General features: G+C 41.3%; 1 protein-coding gene across 1 annotated transcript in view; it reads right to left on the bottom strand.

Moving 5' to 3' along the window:
* The window catches only part of MAMDC2 (MAM domain containing 2), a gene marked incomplete at its 5' end in the record, with an annotated part of 55,021 nt that overhangs the window by 15,416 nt on the left and 14,733 nt on the right, over nucleotides 1-24,872 (bottom strand). The window contains 6 exons of the mRNA XM_082300955.1: nucleotides 46-192; nucleotides 2,764-2,857; nucleotides 5,525-5,781; nucleotides 8,058-8,195; nucleotides 9,149-9,233; nucleotides 9,936-10,201. Of these exons, the coding sequence (XP_082157081.1) occupies nucleotides 46-192; nucleotides 2,764-2,857; nucleotides 5,525-5,781; nucleotides 8,058-8,195; nucleotides 9,149-9,233; nucleotides 9,936-10,201 (987 nt within the window). The remainder of the gene's footprint in view (nucleotides 1-45; nucleotides 193-2,763; nucleotides 2,858-5,524; nucleotides 5,782-8,057; nucleotides 8,196-9,148; nucleotides 9,234-9,935; nucleotides 10,202-24,872) is intronic.

Genomic DNA, 24,872 nt, shown 5'->3' with positions numbered 1-24,872 from the left:
TTATATATCGTTTGACTCTTCTAGGAAAAAGCAGTTTTGATTCACCAAACCCAGTAGTGTGATCTCCTGCTCTATACACATTTCGCTTCACTTTCACTCTGCTCCATCCTGGGCCATCTTTGTGATCTTGGTAAAAATTACACAGATCTTCCTCAAAATTGCAGCCTGCATTGGCAGGATTGAAAGGAGTTCCTAAAAGAAAGACACAGATGTTCTGTTAGGATGAGTACAGTGTGATAAGCATAGGTATTTGAAGCAGAAGGATGCCAAAGCATAGTTTGGTTCATCTTGCTTTTCTTTACAGAAGATGAGCATGTGCAAAGATGTTACACATACATAGTGCATAGTCACAATGAAATCAAACTATCAAATTTCTATTGCAAGTATTCTTAGATTTTTGCTGGAGCGAGGAGAAAATCTGCTTCATAGTCCCTCTAAAACACAAATAAGCCACAGATATTAAGACCAGATTCTTCCTTCAGGACATATTCACAGAGACATCCTAACCATTTGTTTTCATCTGCTCCTTCATTGAAAAGATACTAGGACAAAATGAGTGTGTGTGTGTGCCCATGTGTGCACTGAACATCAACTTCTAGTATTTTTCTAAAGAGCACTTATTAAAAGTCCTTTATGTGTAACGTGTGTGCATACGCATGCTGTAAGTATGTAAGTAAAATAGTTTTTAGTTCATGTACCACCTCATGGCTACTTTTCTCTGCAGCTTGCCTCACAAAGTGCTAACACTGCAGTGAGGAAAGCTGAACCATTTATAGAAAAGTTGATTAAAAGCAAAGCTACAACCCCCCAGCCCTTGCTGATGGCTCTCTCATAACCTGCATTATGGAATTCATGGGTCAGGACTTGCTTTAGTCTGAAAAAAAGTGCCCACAAATAAAACATTTCCACTTCTTTAAAGGCCTCACCAGTCTCTTACACAAGGTGCTGGGGGAAGGAGGAGCACAACCCAAAGCTATCAAGCAAATTTTGGCTTTGTCAGGAGCCCAGACCCAGGACATTGTGTGCACCACTCTACAGCGGCACACGTGACCCTTCTTCATGGAGACTAAGAGAGATTTTCCAGCAGGGACAGGTACACAGACAGTCAGCTTCAGAAGAAGAAAAAGTTGGCTTTGGAGTGATGCCTGAGGTCTTTTCAGCCTCAGATAGGCCAAATCTATGCCCCGTCGGTGTGTTTTACTCTTCCTGCAGCTGCGGCCTCCCACCTCTGCTTTCCTAGTTAAAGAAAAGGCAGGTGGAGCACTACCACATGGCATTAAACCCATATTCTGGTTCATTGTTGCTGAGCAAGTTTAGTACTCTGGTACCTCTTCCTCCATTTGGCTAATATTGAGGCTTTTGTTGAACAAAACTTCCACAAAAATATAAAGAAAAAACTTAGTGCTGTTCTATATACTGCTATGGCGGAATTACAAGGAAAATTGAGATCTCTTGCTTTTTAATGTCTCTACTCAGAAGAATTGAAGATGACAATATTTGATAAGTCTGAAGGATCAAACAGTATGTGTTGTATTTCAACAAAGTACAAAGGAAATTATTTAATTTCATTTCTCAAATAAAAAACCCCATAACAACCACAAAACCAACCTTCAAAATCAAAGTTAGTAGGCAAAGCTCTATATGAACCTATCATATTCAGAATAGATTCTGAACCATTCGGATTAGATCTGAACTTAACCATTGGGGCAGAAAATGCTATAAAATTTATCCCCTTCCTCTATACATATAAGTTGTCTGAAAATTAAAATGGAAAACACAGATAAGCACACAGCTCCAACCCCTTGAAAATTGCAAACATAACTTGGGATTTTTGTTGCAAAATAAAGTAAACACCAAAAAGGTATTGAGGACATAATGAAACAATGGATTTACCCAGCCAGGAGATGTGGATTATTAATGATTAATGTATCTGGAATCTATTTCCATCAGCAGTGGAGACAGAGCTAGCAGATACTCTGAGATAAAAAGGGGGAAGAAATAGCCTCTTTTTCCTTGATCACTTCAAAGAATTAGCCAAAAAATTCAAATTTATGACCAAAGGAATAGATGGTATCAGTGGGAAACCACTAATCTGCTTTTGACTTGTGTTTAGTACAACAGTAAAAACCCAGCAGCCAGTACAGAGCTACTTAAGAGGCTGCATTCAAAATGACAAAGTCCTTTGTCCCAAGTGCCTCTACAGCAGAGGTCACATGGATTCAGGTGGTGTTTGTTGTTGTGAAAGCCTAACAAATACCTGACAGACACGACACTGTCTGACATGAGTAATACCTCCTGGGAGACTGAAGACAGGAAGGTAAGGCTCATGTTTTGGCTCTGAAGAATACCTCAGGGCATGTAGCACAAAAAACCGCCTACACTGGCATTAATGAAAAGCCCAGGGCATTTACTTCCTCATACCACCACACCTGGGAAAATCCACCCTCTCTTTCTGTGACAGGCCTGCAAGTGCTACTTTCTCAAAACCCGTAGTGATGCAAATACAGCATTCAGTCCAGCACTCCAGTTGCAGAACCCTGAGGCAAGGTTTTTGGAAAAAGAATCATTAAGGCCTGGTTTTTGGAAAAAATGAATGGCACTCTTGTTATCTGCTGTTATGTCTTCTGAAGGAAGAGGAGCCCAATGACACTGGTCAGTTGAGAAGTTAGCACCAAATATTGCAAATACTGACAGACAGAGTTCTGAGGGGCAAGGCAAAGGGGGAAAACAAGGGAGATGAATAGCAGTAGGAGCTCGTCATACCTGTCTGATTGCTGCAGTAAACTGGAGAGAAAGAAATGTCATCAAGGGCAACATAACCTCCCTTAGCGCTATTGAAAGCGACTTCGAATATTACCTAGAAATTATAATAAGCTGTTATTCATCTGCCATATACTTAGCAATAATTTTGGCACATGTCTTTGAAATACAGAATTCTGATTGGATGTCCCAGGCAGACTCCAGCACATGTCATACAGTCCTGCAAGTGTTGGCACAAATTAAATTTTATCACTTATTAGGGATATAAATCAGAGCCTGACCTTGGCAGTAGATCTTTGCTCACTCAAGGTCAAGGAAAAACAAAAGGGAACGTAGGGTCTTCTGCTTTATGAAGCACCAGTTTTAAAGATGCAGTAAGACTTCTGCCATTGTATTATACAAAACCACTATTTACAATCATCAGTCTGTACTGACTAGAACTCCAATTTTATCTAGAATCTGTCTGAATCGAGCTAAACCCCCCCTGTGTTCACTACTCTGTTATTAAAATATTGAATTTTACAGTTTTCTGTAAACATCCTCAGACACTGAAACGCGTGACTTGGCATTAGCTGTCAGGGAAGGTTTCCTGTACAGAATTTATTTAAGAACCAGAAAAGCTATTGCTGTGTTTTGTTTACCACAAAGATCAAACAATGCTTGTATTTAGTCATTCCCAGGGGATATAATTTCCTCAAGTAAGTGGAGGACAATCTATAACTCTTGAGGAAGTGTCTTAAAACTTCTCTTAAGTATCAAAGCTCTGAGGTACAGGAAAGCTTTGAGAGCCAGCCCCAGGGACAAAGCAAGGAAATAAGGACAAACACTTTCAGAGTGAGATTCGTTTCAGTGAAAGCAATGCCTGTGATGTTTTGCCTAAGGATGGGAGGCAAACTAGGAGATAGTGTAAGAATCCTGAGCAATCTCCTTTAGCCAGATGAAACAGGAGGAATACTCTCTTGAAGCAACCAAAGAATTTATATGTAAGGTTTCATAATTACTTCTGTAAAATGATCTCTAAAATAATTACTGTGTTGGATTACATAAAAATTCCTTGAGCAGATTAAAGGCCTGTTTAGCCTTTTAGGTTTTTTTTCCAGCAGAGAGCCCCTACAGAAAGAACTGAAGACAATGACAGGCTTTCAGTTCTTCTTCCCTTACATTATATTCCTCATGGATTCTTTCTTTCCCATTAATTTTTCTAATCAGTTTTTAAACTGATCTTAATAATGGTATCTATGGTATGTTGTGGAAGTGAGTTCTACAGTTGTGTCATATATTAAAAGACCTTCTGTTTATTTTATTTTAAAACTTACATGGTAGCTAAGAATTTGGAACAGCAATATAAATTTTGAGAAACAGGGAACAGCTAATCTTTTCTGTCTCCTCCATGACTCCTAAGAACCTCTACCATACTCTACTTTGATCTTTTTTTGTAAGGGCTGAAAACTCTTATTTCATTAATGTAACTTCTCCATACTTTTAATTACCTGCATCTCCCTCTTGGACAATATATTTTTAATCTTTTTTTAATCTTTAAAAACTTTTTTTTTTAATTGAGAGAGCTGAAGTTGCATACCCGGCCGAACGCAAGGGTACCCTGTGCATTCATCCAGTGGTACAACATCTTATTTATTCCAGTATGGATAGTTTCCAACATTCTGGATGGATTTTTGAATGCCACCAGAAAACAAGAGGATATTTTCACAAAATTAACCACCGTGTTGCCAAGCTCTAAGTGATCATTAATTAATTTCCATCGATAGTGCTAGGAATGATTTTCACTTTTTAATTTGTATTTACTGAATCAGTAATTCACTTACAATTCAGTATTATGAAGCCTTATGAGAGCCACCCTCCTTTCCCTGAAGTCTGATGATTTTAATGGATGATCATTGACTTTACAGAGTATAAAAGAGCTGTGCAACATCTCAATAAAATTAGCTTTACCCCTAATAATTTCTGGAAATCTGCAGGTTTATGGCGAATTAGCAAATAACTTAGGTAGAATTGAAGCAAATAGAATTTACTCGTAATCCATCTGTTAGAAGTATTTATGTATAGAGAGAGTATATGTGTGTATATATATAAAAATTACATATATGTGTAAAATATACATGTAAGTATACACATATGTATATAATGCATATACAGTTTATTTCAATCTACTACGTTTTGAGTATTTTTTAGTAAACTCTAGGGAGTAAAAAATTCCATTTTTTTCTGATACTCTCGAAAGTCATTATAATAACCATCAAGAGCTGTCTTTCAAATCCAAGGACTACTGTACTCTTAGGAGCCAAGTTTGGACTTTTTCTCATGAACTGCAGGATCTAAGTAGGGTGGAGAATAGACCTCAAATATGGGTTTGAATTTTTCTTCTGCAGTATTTTTCTTATGCATAATTTTATGATACTCAGCATCTTCAAAAATGGATCATGGAGTCACAAAAATAGGGAACTGAGAGAACATTGATATTATTCAGCAACTGAAAAACCTCCCATTAGTCAGACTCTACAACCTCCCAAGGTACTCCAATAAAGCACTGCACCAGCTGGCTTCAAAATCAAGCATGAGTGTGGAAAGTGATCCTTCCTTGACCCTTATGCAAAGGTCAAAGGAAATCACAGATCACCACCATCTTTAAAGACATCTTTCAGATACTGGATAGTCCCTGCCATGTTCCTGGCTTAGACTGAGCTGGCACTCATGTCTGAGGCAACCTGGAAGTTGCAGCTGGACTGTACAGGAAGGATTGTTTTACCTCCATGGGATATGGCGCATTGAAGTCAACTTCTGCTAGTGTCCAGTCTGCATTCAGTGCACTGTCTGTTTTCCAGATCTCTTCATAAAAGCCACTCATGTCTCTTAAGTAAACAGTAAAAACAATGCTGCTTTCCTGCTTAAGTTGATAATAAAAAGATAAGCAGCCAGATACTGGGGCCATGGTCTTTGGTGAGATTAGCTGGGCCACTTCCTGAAAATGTTTGACATAAACAGAATCCACATACATGTAGTGACCTAGAAGCAGAAGAAAAACCTTTGTATAAGGACACTCTTTAAAGAACACCACTTACAAGAAGTATCAGGAGAGGAACAGGGACTAGACATACACATCTATGATCTGGCCAACAATGGTTGCTTCCCAGAAAATTTTTAGTGTTGGGGTTTTTTTCTCTCCTTTCCTCCTATGCGCAACCCAAAATTGTTTGGCTAAAATACCACTGGCAAAATGTCAGTCTTAGCTCTTTCTTTTATTATCATAAATAATTTTTAAGTGTTTATTATTATCATAAATAATATATTTATTTATATTTGAAACGTAATAAACTCTAAATTTTGGGAGCCATTCATAAATGGAAAAATGTATAACAACTGTGTAAATTGCCTCCCTCCCAACAGCTCTGTATCGTATTTAGTCTTTCTCAAGTGCAACTTATACTGAAGCAACCCAAGTAAATTAACAAAGCCATGTGTTTCCTCATGTTTTATACAGCAGCTCATATAATATATCAAATTATTAACAAATACCTTTTAATCAGTACATTTCTGCTCAGTCTATCTAGGATTTGGTTTATAAATGACTTATTTTTACTGCATAGACTTGAGTTTTTATGTAAAATCCTTGAAGAAGATTTTTGGGAGATGTTAATGAGCAGAAAAATGCATTACACATGAGGAGAGTACCTTCCTATCATGAATATGAGCCAATATGACCTGCAGGATTTTCAAATTTTCTAATACTTTAATTTTGGGAGTGTTATCTGAATTTAAACAGGACTCATCCATGTTCACGAACATGCTGTGCATCTGTAGTTTTTCTTCTTCTGCACTCCCCGAAACACAGCATCAAGCAGTGTATGATGAACAAAAAAATGGTTCTTCTCAGGTAGAAAGCCTGGAGGAGACTGAAGCGTCAGACTGGTGGGGTACTTCAGCATGAACACTGCAAACTGTGCAATTAGGTTTGTGTGGGCATCACTATGTTAATTAGCACACAGAGGACTCAGACCTTTAGATGTCACTTCTTGCTTCACTCCAGTGGAAGGAGGGAAAAGAACTTGCTTGGCTGGAGGTCTCCTCCAGATTGTGCACTTCAGCACCAGACTGGTGACTTCAGCGATACTTGCCTGCGAGGTTCTCAGCTGCACTTCTGTTCTGCAGTTTTAGCACATCTCATAGCTTAGCTACAATCTCCCTGGATGATGCAACTCCACAGACCAATTCTTGCAAAAAGAAGGCTCTTCCATGGCTTTAGGCTTCTTGAGGTATTCTCAGTAAATGGTCAGCAGTGAGGGCTTGGTGTGAAATAGAAATGCTGTGGCTACAAGAAAACACATCCCTCCCAGCTGGGAGCATTTCCTGTCACAGTACTTATTTAATAGGTTGATCTGCTGTCGGCTGTTGAAGTTGTGGCGAGTTAAACTTTCACCAAAATTTTACCAGCATTTCAGTGCCAGGGGGTGACGCGGGGGTGGAGTGACACTCTGTACTCAACTCACACAATTGTGAAATAAATAAAAAGGCACAGCGGCATGAGTTAAGGAAAGAGGATCGACCCTGCTTTTCATAATGTGATTCCTTGCACTGCCACAAGCATCATTCTGTCCAAGACACACAGTGAGCACCAGCAGCCAGGTGTATTGACCATCACCTGCTGTGGAACCTTGTGCAAAGGTGAAGTTATCCCCCAACCCTTCTTCATGGCTGTGTAAAAAACTCTTCCCCCAGCAAGGTGTCCAGGACAAGCATTTCATACAAGGCAAGTGCTGAAATTCCAGTAATTCTTTCCAGCATTATGCCGCTGAGGGGCTGTATTAACAGCACCACATTTGACTGAAAGAAACAAAACTTCTAAACTGTACAGTTTAACCCAAGATTCTCCAAGCGTGTTTTAATACCTTGGTTTTCCTACTCAATTTTCTCAACAGCCACTGGAAAGAAAACCCCTGCCAGATGTACAGAGCAGCAGTACAAGAATCTGAAACTTATTGTGGCCCATACTTTTAGAATATGCAGAAAGTTGAATTTTCCACCTCTCCCATCCAAAATTTTACCCTTACCTCTGAGTACTTTTGAATCCTAGCAAAGCATGTAGCAGCCTTATTACAAAGCTTACAGACAATTTTGTGTGAACTTCTGCAAAATCCCATAACCTCATTCTAATCTCTTACCATCCCCACCCCAACCCAACAATGGAAAGAACTCGCATAATAATAACTCGCAGTATGAGAGTCATACATGAATCACAGATTCAGATTTTTCCACTATATTTCTGCTCTACATTTGTTGCTTACCCAGTGCACTGTTAAGTGTGTGGTCTTTGGGCAGGATAGACTGAGAATTCCGAATGTTCCCTCCACCAACAAACCAGTTGACGTTAGGATTCCAGCGGTTCACATAGCCACAAAGATGATTTTCTTCAAAGTCACATTCTGCAATTGCAGACACCACCAGCTGAGTGCACACATTTTCATTACAGAAATAGGAAGAGCAAATTACTAAGCACTGGCCTTGCTTCACATATGGCAGAGCAGATAATGCCTGTATTTATAAAACTGGATGCAGCATTTAAGAGCTTATAATAAATAGAAGCAAACCTATCCACAATTTTTGATAAAATTTTCATTTCCATCTTCTTTGGGCCAATCTGTCTTTTCATCATTTGCCAGCATAGGACTGCTGTAATTTAGAACCAAATAAAGCCTACTTAAATATATCGCCTCCTAGTAGTAAATAGTCAAAGCAGAACTTTCACTTGTAAATCAGGGATGGCCAGAAGCAAAGCAGGATTAGTATTTCATAACAGTAATGCAACTGCTTTGTTTCCTTCACAGAGCCAAAGAATTGTGACAACTTGGCTGGACTCCACCAGAGCTCTCCAGAAATGTGAAGATCCTCAAGCCTCCTAGACACTGGAATTTTTGAACTTCATTAGCAGTTTTTAGCAAATGTCATGAAGAAACAGCACTAAGTGTAAATATATATCAGCAGAGTTTTGAGTCTGCAGTCTCTGGATGCCACTGTAAGGAAGCCATAAGCAGGCAGAGAGCAGAAATAATGTTGCAGCTGTTATGTCTAGTATTTGAAGTGCAAAGTTTTTTTAAAATATAACACTTGTTCCTGCTTGAACAATAAATAGATTTGGAATTAATTATTGTATGTAATATGTCTATATATATCACAGAGATAGGTGAAAAAACCCCACTTACTATTTTGTGAAATCTTAGCTTTAAAATTATCTATATTGAATATGGCAGTGTACTTTTCAATCAGGAAAAAGCCATTGTCTTTTTTTTAAACCCAGACCTTCAATCCACTTTTAAAACTGCCAACAAGGTATTTTTTTCTGTGCAGAGAATATGAGGATTGAGCAGAGAGTACGTACCAATACAATATCCAGAAGTTATTTTGATTTCAAAAACTGCTATACTGGTGGATTTATCTTGTCCCATTTCACCTTCCAGTACAAGCTGCACAATATAAACCAAACTGTCAATTTTAGAGTTTCATTAGTACCTTGAATATTTAAACAGGATAAACAGGGGAACAAATTAAATATATCTTGGGAAACCATCATCCTTAGAGTCAGATGTGCTTTTGCTGAAAGAGCTTGGCAGAATGCATTAAAGATGGAGCCAGTGCTCTTCCTCAAGTACAGAAGACACACTGAAGGACAATGAGAAAAGGCAAAAAATTCCCACACTTCATTTAAGAGTATGGAATTCCATATTGCTCAGCTGTGGTTATGCAAGATGTTATTGTGAGTGACACAACATGATGGTTTCTGGGTAGAAATATTCTTTCGTCAGCATTTGACTCCTTCCAGAAAGGCACAGAGGGCAGGAATAAGTGAGCCCAGCCGCAGACCCGGGGCTTGGGAGTTCCCGTATCTGCCACGTGGCACCAGCAGCTCCGCAGGGATACCAGGAGGTGAGGCATCCTTGCTGCAGGGCTCAGCTGGCTGTGTGTCCCTGTGAGCTACTCCACCGCTGCTGCTCAGAGCACTGCCTGGTGCCAGCTCTGCTCATGGGTGCTAGGGACAGAAGGCTCAGCTGACTCGTGCTGCCAGCCTTAGAAGGACTCGAAATAAGTTTGCATACATTAAAAAAGCAGTTTGTACAGCCCAACGTATGCACCAGAAAGCCTGTCGCATCTTCTAAAATTGGGCTTACCTTATGTTTCTTTGTGCTGTTCATTAAATCTAAGCTAGCTATGAGCCAGCTATCCGATGGCTCCTTGGCCGACCACAGCAAACGATCAAAACTTTCTCCTTCCTGCCGCAGGTACAGGTTGAGCCTGGCAGGATCAGGTGAGGTGTCTGAAGTTGTGGCTATCTGATAAATCAGTCTGACACAGCTCCATTCCTCGGAGTACAGATCAGGGCTGGACAGCACTGCTTTCTCACCCTCATAAGACGTATCCACAGAAATGTAATGTCCTGGGAAGGGACACGCATCAGAATAGTAAATGGCAGGCTTTGCTTTTGCATCTCTGGAAAAAATACTTATTTAGGAAGGAATGGTAGTTCTAGGACTAGGTCAGGAGACTGAGACCAGCACTCATCTGGTAAGTCATTTAACCTTTCGATATCCTACTGTACTCATACAAATGTGTCTCCCACCATTTTTAAACACAATTTTTAAATTATTGGAAATTTTAAGACAAGATATTTTGTCAGTGTAAAGCAGATTACTAAGTAGTACCCTCTGGAACTGATAGCTGTAGATAGACAATTTGATTGACAAGATAATTTGCACACTAGAAATGTTTTGCAGGAATATTTAGTTGTTTTATAGATCAAAACTTTTTATTTTTATTTAATTTTCAAAACAATACATAAAATGGAACATTGCAGCTAAAAACTTCCAAAGCATTTCTGGTTTCAAAGAATAAAACTAGAAAGACACTCTTAAGTAGTAAAATAAACACGTTCAAATCTGCTGACTCAAAAAAATTGCAAAATGTAAAGCAACATTTAAACATATCAGCAGTCCAAGATTATTTTAGAATTACTCTCTGGAGCAGGGTCTAAAACAGCCTTCTGTATGAGAATGAAAGGGCGCAATGACAAGCTAGAAGTGCATGAGGAGGCAAAAAAAGTGTGAAAGAAACAACATATAGAAATATGAGGCAACAGAAAACAAATTTCAGTGAAACATAGGTCCTGGAGGCTCTACTAAGACATCAAAACCAAGATCAGAAGAGTTAAATGGAATACAGGAGTCACAGAAACCTGAAAAGCAATGCCAGAAACAAGTGATACAAAAAATGAAAATGTTAAAATAAGTTTTAAAAATCCAAAACACCACAAAACAAAACAGTAAGACAAGTTAGGACTGATGTCTGAAACATTATCCCATAGACTATCAGGAAAATGATCCTTCTAACCTAGTGTCAATGTATATTAGACAAGTCTCACTTCTGATACTAATTCACATCACCCGAGCTGGAAGCATAAGTGCTGTCAGGGCCTGTGTCAAATTAGCCCTTTACCCAGCAGCACGTCACACTTAGCCTTTTCAGAATCTCCACAGCATATACTTCTTCCTTAATCTCATCTCACTTGACCACAGAGCTTGTCAGTTTCCATGCATAGGTAAATATTTGGATAACTCAGGAACTTCAGCAGTCACACTGATGTTAATACAGTGCTTGCCTTTGACGCACACCCTCCCCTCCCAAATCCTGCCCGAACCCTCCCATTCTTTGTGTCCCACCAAGACACTCTGGGGTTCCTTCCTAGAAGCTCTCTTGTTGCCTTTTCAAAAGCATTCTCTCCAATGAAAGAAAATCATCTTCATGGATAGTCACTACCCCCTCAAGGCAAAGAGCAGGTATAGATCCGCTTTATGAGGTTCCCAAAGTCCTCTCCCACCGACCCTCAGGAAGATGCCAGGAACAGACAGTCACTCTGACAACACCTGATTCTTTGGGAAGTGCATGTTACAGCATCCCCCTGCATCTGCTCCATCTCTCAGCTGCAGACACAGTGCACAGCAACCCATTTGTACCGAACATTTTGTTTAACTGATGTAAGATAAATGATTGCTAGGAGATAGCTGCAGCCTTAAGCAGTGTAAGGGGCTGTGCAAATAAAGAAAAGCTGCATTTTCTTTCCCTTTTTAGGGAATGGAATTTTTTTTGCCTCTTATCATAATTTCTCTTTATATCTACTGTCTGGTTTTAGTCTACTGGGGAAAGATACAAAATCACTGGTTAAGTACAAGTAACTTGTTACTGCAGCGGTATTTGAAAGAAAAATAAACACAGGAATAAATATTTTAAAATAGGCACCTAATGTGCATGCCAAATACTTAATCTGCCACTACATAAAATGGGAGTCCATAGCATCCACTTGCATGCATACGTCCAGTTAGTTCACACAAGTTCGCACACACGGCATTTATTTATTGGCATATGCCTGCCCCTAGTATGCATGTTTTTTCACAGGAAGATAGAGGGAAATCACCAAGGCTCCATCAGAAGTCAAATGCTTCTTGCACATTTGGTTTTAATTGATGTAATTGACAATATCCAATTCAGATGAAGAATCTATGTTTTTAGGCTAGTCTGAACTTGGATCATTTTACTTACAAAGAAACCTACAATTCAGAATCCATACCTGGCAATTTCAGTTTAGATTTCAGCCCTATTTTTGTCTGCACTGCAAGAGAAACCCCATAGAAAACAGATCCTTCTTGTAATAGTAATCTTCCTTTTTTTTTTTTTTTTTTCCAGAAATAAATCAGCATTGACATAGAAAAATACATTCACATGAAGACCTCAAATTACCAGCTAGGAAGCTTAAATGGCTGCCAGGTTTTAAAACTTAATTATAAGTAGACTAAGGTTTCTTCTACAAAAATAGTGGTTTAAAAGAAAACCTCTTATAATTTCCAACTGGGATGTTTATGTCACTGTAAATTTGACTCTGCTCTCTGTGTGTTGTGCACTTGCTCACACTTTGTCTGATTCACCACAGGTATGAGAGCAAAGATCATGAACTCCCTTTTTAACTGGGGGTGGGGTTGGTTGCTTTTTCTAAAAAGATTAGTTGTATATATTCATTACCTCTCCAGAAACAGAGTGCTCTCACTCCCAAACTAATAATTTTAGCTTCTTTTGAAAGTTTAAATGTGTAGTTGGCTGCACCAAAATCAATGAGAGCACTGATAGAGCGCTTTATGTGTAAGTTTAAATGCTTTGCTAATCAGGATCAGGGAGCGTGGCACTTGGCAGTACCAAGCACAGAAAATGCCAACGTTAAACTTCTTCCAAATGAATGGCAGCATTGACTAAATGGCCTTTACCCTAAACTGTACTTCAGTAACAGCAGTGATGTGCCATTGATGCAGAAAGGGAGGTCTCACAATGCAGACCTCAAGGGCTGACACAGAGCAATTGTGAGAGCAAAGCAAGGCAAAGCAGGGGTTCCTTGGAGTAAAGAAGCAGACAACTTTCCACACTTGTTTGTGGGAGTAATTTTCCAGTCTGTGGAGAATTTCATGAATGCACAGTGGTATAGCCTCTCAAAAATGTAAAATGCAGCTTCATTTTGCAGCATGCCACAATCCTCCTGCAAATGCCCATGACAGCTAATTTATAGCAATCATTCAGGAGTTACCAACAGAGTACTCTTCAAAATCACAGGAAGGCAGATGAGAGTAGTCAGAAAACTCTAGGAAAAGCCTGATGACACAGAAACACAAGCATACAATTTCCAGCAATTACTTGCTCAGAGGGTAGATGCAGCCCTAAGCAGGGTAACGGGCTGTGCAAATACAGGAAAGCTGAACTTTCTTTTTCATTTTCTGACTGACATGACTTTTTGAGTATCATGGAGAGTGGCTTGGCAACTACATAGTCAATTCTACCAAGACTCTGGAATGCACCTCATCAGGTCGCATAGACTTACGTACTTTCAGGTTCCTCAGGTGGTCACAAACCTGATTCTCTCTGAGGGACTTTGCTCCCCCAATCACATTTTACACTCCATCTACTCGAGAGGTGTGAGAAGAGAGGCTGCCAGTGAGGGTTGAGGCAAAAAATTTTTGAGCACCTCAGCCTTCTCCTCATCCTGTTTGCCAGCCTTGCTTATCAAGGGGGTACATGCTTTCTTTGACCTTCATTTTCTGGCTGACACACCTATAGAAGTTCTTCATGCTGTTGTTTGTGACCTTTGTGAAGTTAAGCTCCAGCTTTGCCTTTGCCTTCCTCACCCCATTCCTACACAACTGGGCTGTGACCCTGTAATCTTCCCTGGATACCTGGCCTTGCTTCCACTGACTGTGGATTTCTTTCTTGCCCTTTAGTTTGACCAGCAGGTCCTGACTAACCCATGCCAGTCTCCTGCGTTCCTTGCCTGAACTTTTCCTCCTGGGGATTGCTAGTTCTTGTTCTCTGTGGAAAGCATCCTTAAAGATCTGCCACACATCTTTTGCTCCCTTGTCCCTCAGAGCAGTTTCCCAGAAGGTCCTATTGACTACATCCTTGATGACCTGGAAGTTTGCTTTCCTGAAATTTGTGATTCTGACTTACTCTTTGCCTGATCCGTATCCCTCAGGACTGCAAACTCCACCAGTGCATGATCGCTGCAGCCCACGCTGCCTCCAATCTTGTTGGCCCCAATTAACTTGTATTGGCAACCCACAGGTCCAGTATCACATCCCCTCTGGTAGGGCTGTCTATAACCTTAAGAAGTTATCCGCCATGCACTACAGAGGTCTCCTGGACTGCCCACAGCTCACCGTGTTACTTGCCCAGCAGGTGTCAGCGTGGTTGGAGGCCCCCAGCAGGACAAGAGCCTGTAAGCACAATGCCTCCTGCAGCTGGAGCAAGAAGGCTTTGTCAACAGGCTCCCCTCGTCTGAGCAGCCTGTAGTATGTGTCAGCCATGAGGTTCTCTTTGTTGTCTCAGTGTCTGATTCTTACCCACAGGCTTTCAATCTGTTCATGCCTATTCTTCAGAAACAGAACTTCACACTCAATCCCCCTCCTGATAGAGAGGGCAACCCCCTTTCTTTTCTTGAACACCATCCATAGGTGCAATCCAGTCATGGGATTTGTCCCACCCAGTTTCAGTAATGCAACGAGATCATAACTTCACAGCAGCACAGTGACTTCCCATTCCTCCTGTTTGTTGCCCACACTGTTACCCTGGTGCAAAGGCACCTCAGCTGAGCTGTCAGCTCATGTTGCCTTCTTGGAAGAACATCCTTTCATTTCAGTGAGATATTTCACTGGTATTTCTTGGCTTCTGTTACCTCAGGAGCCCCTGGCTTGTCTCCATAAGATGTCAAATGTGCTCAGTGTGGCCAGTACATCTCAGGTCCACTGCCTGAGGGCCCTCACCTGCACCCTGTCCCTCTAACCTTGGTATGTCATCCCACAGCTTCTCAAGGGCAAGCCTGACATTGTCACCTTCCCTGGCACATCTATTTTAAAGCTCCATCAATGAGCCCTGCTAGCTCCTGAGCAAAGACAAGCTTCTGCAGAGATGACAAAAGCCAGGGATTTCTAACTACCTTTGACTGCTAACAGCCAGCAGATGCCTGGTGAAGGCAAACACCTACAGCCAGGACAAGAGATGGGAGAAAGGAGACTCAGATTATTTCCCTCACCTGTCTCTCACTACTCAGGATAGTAGGTAATGCACTTTTTACATTTCTATGATGACTTTTTACCTACCATGTAACTCGACTGTCTTCTGCTTGACAGCTGAATCAAACTTTACAGGACTAAGCATGTGTTCATTTTATATTCCTCCATGTCCAAACAAAACATTGAGCCTGGGGGGAATGAGGACACTGTGTTTCAAACCTATCCCACCTCAGTGCAACTATGCACTGCAGCAGCAAGACTGACAAAATGAGATCATTTAAATCCTTCTGTATCAATGTCTGTCATTTTGCTGCTCTAATAAGCAGTTCTGTACAGAGCCTCTCTCAATTACAGTTGGTGATGCATTAATTCCATGAGTCATTCACCCAAGTTTTCCAAAAATATATATAACAAATACTTTAATGTACTTACTAGATGGGCATCAGTAGATCAGTCAGCAGTGGTTATATCAATGGCTTAGGAAAAAGGGCTTCTGAGATCAGAAATAGTGCTTTTTCCAAAAAAGAGCACAGAAACTACACTGATTGCGTTCTCTGTAAATAGCACAAACAAGACAAAAAGCCAGATGCTGGCTAATAAACTAAAACAAATTGCATTGAGAAAAATGGGAAAAAAAACCCCAAACAACTACTGAGATAAATAAAATTACTAGTTCACTTTTCAATTATATATTTCCTCTGTAAAAATTTGGAAGGGTAACCACAGACATGTTCTGGCTCTTTGTAGGGTTTATGTCTGACACAGCTGTTCACTTAGTTCAGCCACAGTACAGCTTTACAAGAAAAACTGAATATAAGCAGCAAACTCCAAGAGAAGCCATAATAAGGAAATTCGAAGCAAGAAAAGTTAAGAATTTACGTTTGATTAGGTACTCATTTATACAGAAAAACTACAAGAAATATCTAACATTTGTGAGTCCTGTTTTGATTTTCTCTCTATTTCCCACATAGAAACAGGAAAGAATATTACCAGGGTTTGCTAGGACAAAAGTTGATCTATTGATGTCTTCTGTGGAATCTCAGAATCTTGATTTTGGGTCTTGGCTTTAGTTTTGGGATTTCTTTTTATATTTTATTGCCAAAAAAAGAGGGGGAAAAACAGTAGCAAAGCAGTACCTTTCTAAGACCTATTAAGTCTTCTTACATCTCCAGAAAAAGTTAAAAATATTAACAATAGAGTCAGAGGGACAAAATTTTGCAAATTAAGTTTGCACATAGAGGCCCCATGCCCTTCTCCCTGGCTGGATCGTGTAGGTAAGAAAACACAGCAAGAGTATTGTGGATAACTCAAGATGTTATTTTATTCCACACCTATCTGCCCAGAACTGTTACTGTCTCTCCAAGACCCAGCAGTGCAGTGGGAAATGGCATCACAGGGCCAGTGGGTACCGGGTTTTTTTAAAGCCAGGGGTCACCCAAGCAGAACTCTCTTTCCTCCGAGCTCTGGCTCAAGGCAGAGGCTCCCCTTCATGGTTTTTTTTTTTTCTCTCTTGTCTTCAGAGGAGGTTGTTTCGGGCAGGTTTCTGGACTCAACAGTAGCAACCCGAGAAGCTGCATTTCCCAATAAAAACCTGTTTCAGAGTGAATTTTGCAGTGTGGGGCTAGAGCCACTGGGGCTGGGGGGTGCTCTTTGCAGTGCACCAGGGGATCGTTTCTTCCCCCAACACACCCACGGCTCAGGAGCAGCAGCACCAACACCGGTGGAGTTCAGGATGAGGCAGCAAGACAACAGCACCAACACCCAATGAACTGGATGCTGACAGCGTGGGGCCGGGGTGTCCCGGCAACACCAGCAATTCTGCCACCAGAACTGCTTTGTAAGCTCCTGCCTTCCTGTTGGTTTTGGTTTGGTTTGCTGGTTTTTTGGTTTTTTTTTTTTTTTTTATCCAGAGACAAGGTTGCACCGAGAGGGATTTGTCTGCCATCTTCCTCGTGTCTCCCAGACCATGCGGTCGCCTGAGGAGAGCACCATCTTGGGGGGGGGTCACTCCCCCATTTTGAGTTTCCCCTTGTTCCCCGAGAGGCAATGAGATTTCAACACCTTTGTAACAAGTGACTATTACTGTTATTTTTTGCCTGTTGCTATTTTGTTTTGCTAATAAACTGTTATTTTCTTCACTTACATCTACTTGTATTTATGTCTCCATATTGGTGGAAAGGGGTTGATTAAAACTATGATGGAAGGTAACTTATTTCAGAGTGTCCACTTATTAAATTGTCTTAAAACAAGACAAACAGTGATCTGCTTTTGCCAGAGCTGGTGTTTAATCCCTTCTCCTTGGCCCCTGGGAGACCTGCAGGAGCAGTGTCTTTCCCCTGGATGGATGGATGCATTCAAAACACACAGAGGGCTGAGTGGAAAAACTTGGTCCACATTAATGAATGCAGAGACTCAGTCCCAAAACATTCAGGGTGGTGCCATGATTAAAGCTACTTGATGCTGCAGGGTATAACTGGTGTTTCCATTCCCATCAAGCCACAGATTTTTTTATTTCTGGTAAGCTGTTAAATTCACACCAGACAACCTATGTGAATACCCTGGGACTAATCAGTGTTGTCATCACCAAAAAAAAATGTTCTGTTCTTTAAGCCTCCTTCTCTCCTCCATGGTTTCTTAAAAGTAGCTCTGTGGAAATAGCTGAGGGATGGAAAAGCAGGAGGTGGGTGGTTTGTGTTTGTTGTCTGCAGTGACTGACATGCATTGCTATTGTCAAGGTTTTTCCTTCTCTTGTGTGTCTACAGGGGCAGCAGCAGTTTCAAGCCTAAAGCTCTCACCTCTTTGCAAAAAAAGCTTGTGGTCCCGCCTGGCCACTGCTGGCTGCCCTTCCAGGTAGGGAGGGAACCTGAATACCCCACCAGATCTACCCCTGTGCTAGTCATCTTCTTCAGGGAGTCCAGAGGGTTTCCAGGTAACTTTCACAAAGCTGAGTAGTATTTATTAAAAACAAAAGATTTTTTTTTTTTAGAAAAGCACAGCCTGGGGTGATGAACACACAGGTAGTTCACCCAGGAAGTCACCCACCTTCCTGTGGCCAAATGGACAAACCTGACAACAGGAGTTCCTCCAACAGCCTTCTCTCCAATTCACCTTACTTTATGAACTGGGTCTCTCTACAGGGACTGAGATTAATTATTTGACCTTTTTCTGGCCACATTCACCAGACCAGGCCAGAGAACTCCTGTTTGCCAGCCCTCGGGCATAAATCTTCCAAGGCTCCTTTCCCAAAGGATGGCTTTATGAATCAACTACCAGCTCCACTGCCTGCCCTGGCCTTTGCTCCCCCAGGAAGTTCAGAAATACAGCTGTTAGCAAGCCTGTCAAAACTAATACAATTAGCCCCAAAACACTCTGTGGCTGCGGCATCTGCTTGCAGCTACTACCACTCTGGAAAGTCTTGCAGTCTCCATCGATCAGCTTGCCTCTGAAGGTCTGGCAAGGGTCCAGCCTGAGCTGCCGTTTTCTCCTTCTGATTTAGTGGAGTTGCTCCAGTATACTGAGGATGCTTCCTCTCCTTGATCTCCTTCAAGTCCCAAGGACCTTACATCATGCACCAGATCTCCTGTTTGTTCTGAGCAGAAGCATGTGGGTTTTTTTCCTTTCACAATAACCTCAACAATTTTTATACACTTTCAAATTTTGTTTCTGTTGTTCCAACCAACCCATCAGTCCCAGTAATCTGCTGTTCACACCACTGAGTTCTCATTTTCATACTGTTCATTACATAATTTTCACAATTTTTCATGAGCTGACACAAAGGCTGCCAAGTTTTTGTTTGGTATCTCTGATTTTCCTTGAAACAGCTCTTTCCAAAAGACATCTCCATGACTTCTGTTAGCTGTATACTTTAAAAGAACATAGGTAGTATTTGGAGACACAAGATTCTCTGCTGTGAATTTCTGAACGGAAAATTTTTCTCTTTATTCTTTGGCATCCTAAATCAGTTTCCATTGCCTCCAGTGAACAGGAAATATTAAAGATAAAAAGCAGATACAGTAGAAATCACCAGGCATCTATTTGTTCATAGTTCCCATCTCTTTCATAACTAGCTCTATCTCTTTGCTAAATCGTGTTTCCACCAGGATCAAGCACACAGGGGAATGCACTGTGACAGCTCTTCCAGCACAGCTGCTTGTCCTAGTGGAGTGCCTTCCTTCAGCAGAAAAATATAAAATTTCACTCCTACAGTATTCCTTTTCATTATGTTGTCTATTCATTTCGCTCATCACTCCTTTTATTTGCTTACACAGGTGCATGTGGTGTGATGTGCTGGAGTATGCCTGTAACATATCATGAGCTCTGCTTTGTATTATGTGCACATAATGTGCTCTGTGATATGAGCACTCTCAGCCTGGTCAAGGCAAACCTGCCCACTGTAGTTCACACAGTTTTCGTGGCACATCTTTGAAGAAAAATCTATCAAACTGTAGGCCAGCACCCCGCAGGAACCCAACATAAGGAATCTGGTGAGCCAGACCATGAAACAAGGGACTTCTTGTTGTGATTTAAAAGGGGAAAATTTATGGGGCCTCCTTGGATCAGAGTGACAAGAACAGCCACAGGGAGTAAGAGTTTAAGAAAGAGAAGAAAGAGATACTCCAACTCAATCAACCCTGTTTTGGTTTCTGCATGTCTGGATTTCCATTATCTGGAAGATCAGGCTTTTTTACATCAGAAGTAAAGATTTCTTGGTTGAGTAATGTCCTTGGTGTATTCCAAACAGGTTAAACTAAAAGCCTGTGGTGCTCACCATCTAAGCCAAGCTCTGCAGCAAACCTGGGCTTAGGGAAGCAGGAAGACTCTGGTCACAGGAAGCAGTGGCCCTGGGAGGTAGAGGGCAAGCAAGTTTTGGAGTTGGCACAAGTAGGGAACAAAAATCTGCCCATCATGACTTGGCTTTGGTGAATGAGAGAGTAGGGTACAGCATGCATGGGGAGTCCTGGAGAAGGTTTTCCCTTGGGGAAATAAAAAAGCCTCAACCGATGGCCTTCTGGAGTGCAACTGCAAACCATGCGGATGCACCAAATGGAAGATTATAAAAGCTAAACTTTTCTACTGCCTGGATCTGCTCTCAGCATCTGCCGAATCACTCAGCCTACTGCATTACCCTGAAAAACAGCTCATCTGCCTGAAACTTGTCTGTCTCTCCCTGCTACATCAGATCAATTAAAATGTAACCTTTGTCCACAAGTGTTATCTCTCCAAGGGAAACTGCAAGCTTGGGTTGTAGAAATTACATTTATTCTAATACTCAGCTGGGCCACAGGTCCTACACAGATGAAAAAAAAATACTTGAAATACATATTGGTTTCACTGGCATCAGAAGTTGAACTCCCATGAGTTCAGTTTGCTGCTTGACATAAGCTTAGTGGTTTCATATTCTTTTTTATACCAGAATCATTGGTATAACTGGCAGGCTCAGGGTGGGCTGATCAATGATCTCACATCATAAAATGCAGACAGAACTGCAGACAGGTGAGGTACATATTTGTATACATGAGCTGAAACAGCTGGCTACAGAAAGAGCTTACAGGTGAGCTAATCAGATCCAGATGGGTGCTGGCAGTAACCTGGTCAAAGGTCACCTGAGGGAACTGGCCAAGCCACATCATCAGTTTCCAAAAACTGCTGGAGATCACTGTCTTGGAACGCGTTTATCGCTGGCTGCTGTTGAGCAACCCCTCTGCTCCGACTCTGCTCACTCAATGGCCACTGTCAAGTAACCAACCCTAAGCAAGAAAGCAGCTGCAGTGACTCATCTTCTGTCCCTGCAAGCTTCCTCCTGGACCAGGAACATGCAGGGGTGAGGATTCCACATGCACAACCACAGAACCTTCAGTCAAGGAGCACATCTACTGATGTTCAACATCACAACAAGAAGGCCCATCGCTAATATTTCCTGAAGTTCTGCACAATTGCATTCACCAATTAGCCATTTCAAAGACTGGCTTCAGTTTATGAGGGATGCTCCTAGGCTTGCAGTCCTGTACATCATTCCTGCTTGGCAGGGCCTGGTAACAACTGAGGGTGTGTATGAGGTGTACACTCAGAGTCAAAATCTGCAAAACTGGAGAAGGGTTTATTAAAATAGCCCCAAGGTATATAACTGTAATCTCTCCAACATCTCACACACACAGTGGTGAATGTACTGATGGTCTCAATATCCATAAATTCACAAAGTATTTTACATCCTCTGCCCCCTGAGGAGGGGGTGATGCCCTAGGATTCTCTCACCTGTCCCTGAGTAGTTGCAGTCCATAGTACCACTGGAAGGAGATTCAGATGTGAAGCTTCTGCTCCAAGCAAGATAATTGAACTATCCATAATTAGTGAGGATCACTTAGTATCAAAAGCAAAAGACAACTCTTTGCACATACTCCAGTATAAGGAACAGAAAGAGATAGATGCCAATCGGTGGTATGAGTGTTTAGTCATTTAGGAGATTTAGGAAGGAGTATTTGGCTTTCTACAGCATATCTAACTGCTGATTGTAAGCAACTGAGTTTTGATATATTTTAGCTTCCCTGGGTTTTATTTTACTTAAAATAGCTAGTCAAATTCTTCTTTGTCCAACTCAGTGAACCACCTAACACATGTGAATTCACCTCAGGCCATTGGATGTCACCCAGAATAGGCACAGGGCTCTGCCATCTGTCTGTCCCAGTTCAGTCTTCGCATGTCTGTCACATTGTGGTGGCCTCTCTGCTTGCCCTCACTAGGCAACAGTCAACAAATTAATTCCTTTAGGCACCCCCTTCAAATGCTCTCCAGCTGCCCTGGGACACTTGTCATCACAGATGCTAAGACTTTATTTGTAACACAAGCCTCAAATACTTCCATTTTTTTTTCTAGATTGCTTTTGAAGTGAAAAGCTCCTGAGAATGTAGGTGAATTTTAGCAATTTCTGTAACGTCATTCCAGTGAATATCCAGTATTATCCTCAGGCAATTGCTCGTAAAGGAATTCAGCATAGCCCTCTTAAGCTGTAAGACACATTTATCAAGACTGCAGCAAAACCTGAGATACAAATGAGTCATTGAAAAAAACCTATCAGTCTGACCCTGCCAGTTCATGACACTGTTTCCTTCAAGATGTCCTCACTGACTCCTGTTTATGGTCAAAGTAAGTAAAAACTTGTCAAAACTTTCCAAACTAATAGAGTTTATAGCCTCTCATTAGATATTATTATTATTATTACTATTATTGTTATTATTATTATTATTATTCCCCCTAAGGGATCACTAAGGCTATTAGGCCTTATTCTACTTACTTTATATCCTAAACAACCTAGAGAAGAGGGGACTGAGGGGAGGCCTTATTGTGCTCTTCAACATCCTCATGAGGGGAAGCAGACGGGCAAACACTGATCTCTGCACTCTTGTGACCAGTGACAGGACTCCAGGAAATGGCATGAAGCTGAGTCATGGGAGGTTTAGATTGGATATCAGGAAAAGGTTCTTCATCCTGTGGGTGCCTAGGCACTGGAACAGGCTCCCCAGGGAAGTGGTCACAGCACCAAGGCTGACAGAGTTACAGAAGAGTTTGGACAATGCTCTCAGGTACATGGTGTGACTCTTGGGGTGTCCTGAGCAGGGCTGGGAGTTGGATTCCATGGTCCTGATGGGACCCCTCCAACTCAGCATATTCTGTGATTCTATGATCCTAGGGTGATCAAACAGACATCAATTAAGTTTAGGTAAATCCATAAAACACCATTTAAATTAACTTATGCTCGGAGTGCCAAATCTCACCGGGCGCTTAACATTACCCCACAGGAATGGTTCCCTTGCAAATGTGCATCCCAATGCATTGCTCACAATGCAAAGAACCCCAAAATGTGCCAGCAGATCTGACCTTTCCTCCTCCCAGCTGGCTGTTAGTACCCAAGAGTGGTCACAGATGGATGCTCAGGTATGAATAAAGTGTAGAATAAGCACATTGTGACACTACGCTCCTGTTGCCTCCCAGTTCCTGCTGCCATTTTTCAGTGTGGAGGACTGCCTGTGCTGGTTGTGGTACTGACTGTATCAACACACAAGCCCAACTAAGCAGCATGTGCCTCACATGTATTCTAAATAAAAACAAACTCTGCAGAAAATAAACCCTGCAGAAATAACTTTGCTCTATCTGCCAAGATTTGTGTGGTCTTTCTAAAAACAGTCCTTAGTCCATGTTTTCTGAGAATGCCTTTTAGTGTCATATTTGCCATAAAGTATAACTCAGAAGTTGAGACAAGACAAATGTTGGAATGCTTGAAGGTGTTACCAAAGTTCATACAGCATCAACAAACACATTCAGTGCCGATCCCAACGCATTTTCTCTGTGTTTGCAGCTTCCCCAGGAAGAGTGAATTCTCTGTTGGAAAAGTATTTTCTGCAAACAGGCGTCCCTTGAGGGGAAATGGGAGCCAGGAGCTCGCGCCGGGTGCATGTGCTCCCATTCGCTGCTCACAGCGCTGACAGGAGTGCTGGCACGGCTAGATGGTCACTGGCAGTGACTCACTGCTTTGTTTCTAGTGAAACAATTCAAGAAACAGATTTTCAAGTCTGTCCGTGCAGCTGGTACCACGAGTTTCGCCTGCTATCCTGCAGAGTCAGAAACTTCTGCTGCTTGCAGAGAAAGCTAATTGTTTACTGAAGAAATCTGCAGTTTTGCTCATCCAAGAAGTATCAGTGGACGTCTCTGGGAATACAGAGACAATTAATTCCTTATTATATGTTAATTCCTTATTAAATGTTAGACGAGCTGCACAACTGTTATTTTGGGTTCAAATTTCATACACAGGCTGCTCAACTCTTAAAGGTGAAGGTGTAGCAATGTCTTTTGCAGCCTCTGCTCCAAGACTCAAATAGCATCAACAGCTGCTTCACAACACACACAAGAGACATTTGTCATGAAATGTGGTATCAGTGCAACTTTCTGCCATGGTCCCCAGCCTCTCCCTCTAACGTGAAGGAGGAGAAAGTCCCACTTCCAGAGAAAACAGAGGGGGAAACTCCCAGAGATGGTGCTCCTCCACACCTCAGAAGCTGAGAGTAAACTAGGCCACAAGAGTAGACGTTTGCCAAGTTTTATCTTGGAAAACAAGGGGAATATTTATAATCATTGGGAACTTGGAAAAAATAAAAAGACAACTTTTCAGTGCATGATACTGAAACAAACTGAAGTACTGAATAAGTGCAGTGCTCTGAGGAAGGAGAGAAAGCACAAGGGCTCACATACCAGTCTTCAAAAGCCTGGTCTCTAATGCAACCAAGAAGCTGATACAAGCTGACCTAGTATACAACAATCATCTAAGGCAAAAAATCTTCACATTCTGAATTTAGGAAACTGTAATGACACAAGAATGCTGCAAAGAACTTTGCTATATATTTTTTACTTTTTCCATTTAAAAAAAATTAGAATGGGAGGGTCAATAAAATACATCATTCAAATAGGTATCTAAATTTTCTGAAAAATTTTAAGAAGGAAAAAAGCACACAATGCTTTACT

The sequence above is a fragment of the Coloeus monedula genome (genome assembly GCF_965178545.1).
Source record: "Coloeus monedula genome assembly, chromosome: Z".
NCBI lineage: Eukaryota > Metazoa > Chordata > Aves > Passeriformes > Corvidae > Coloeus > Coloeus monedula.
The sequence above is the reverse complement of the archived record's forward strand: the minus strand, read 5'-3'. Positions and strand labels throughout refer to the sequence as shown.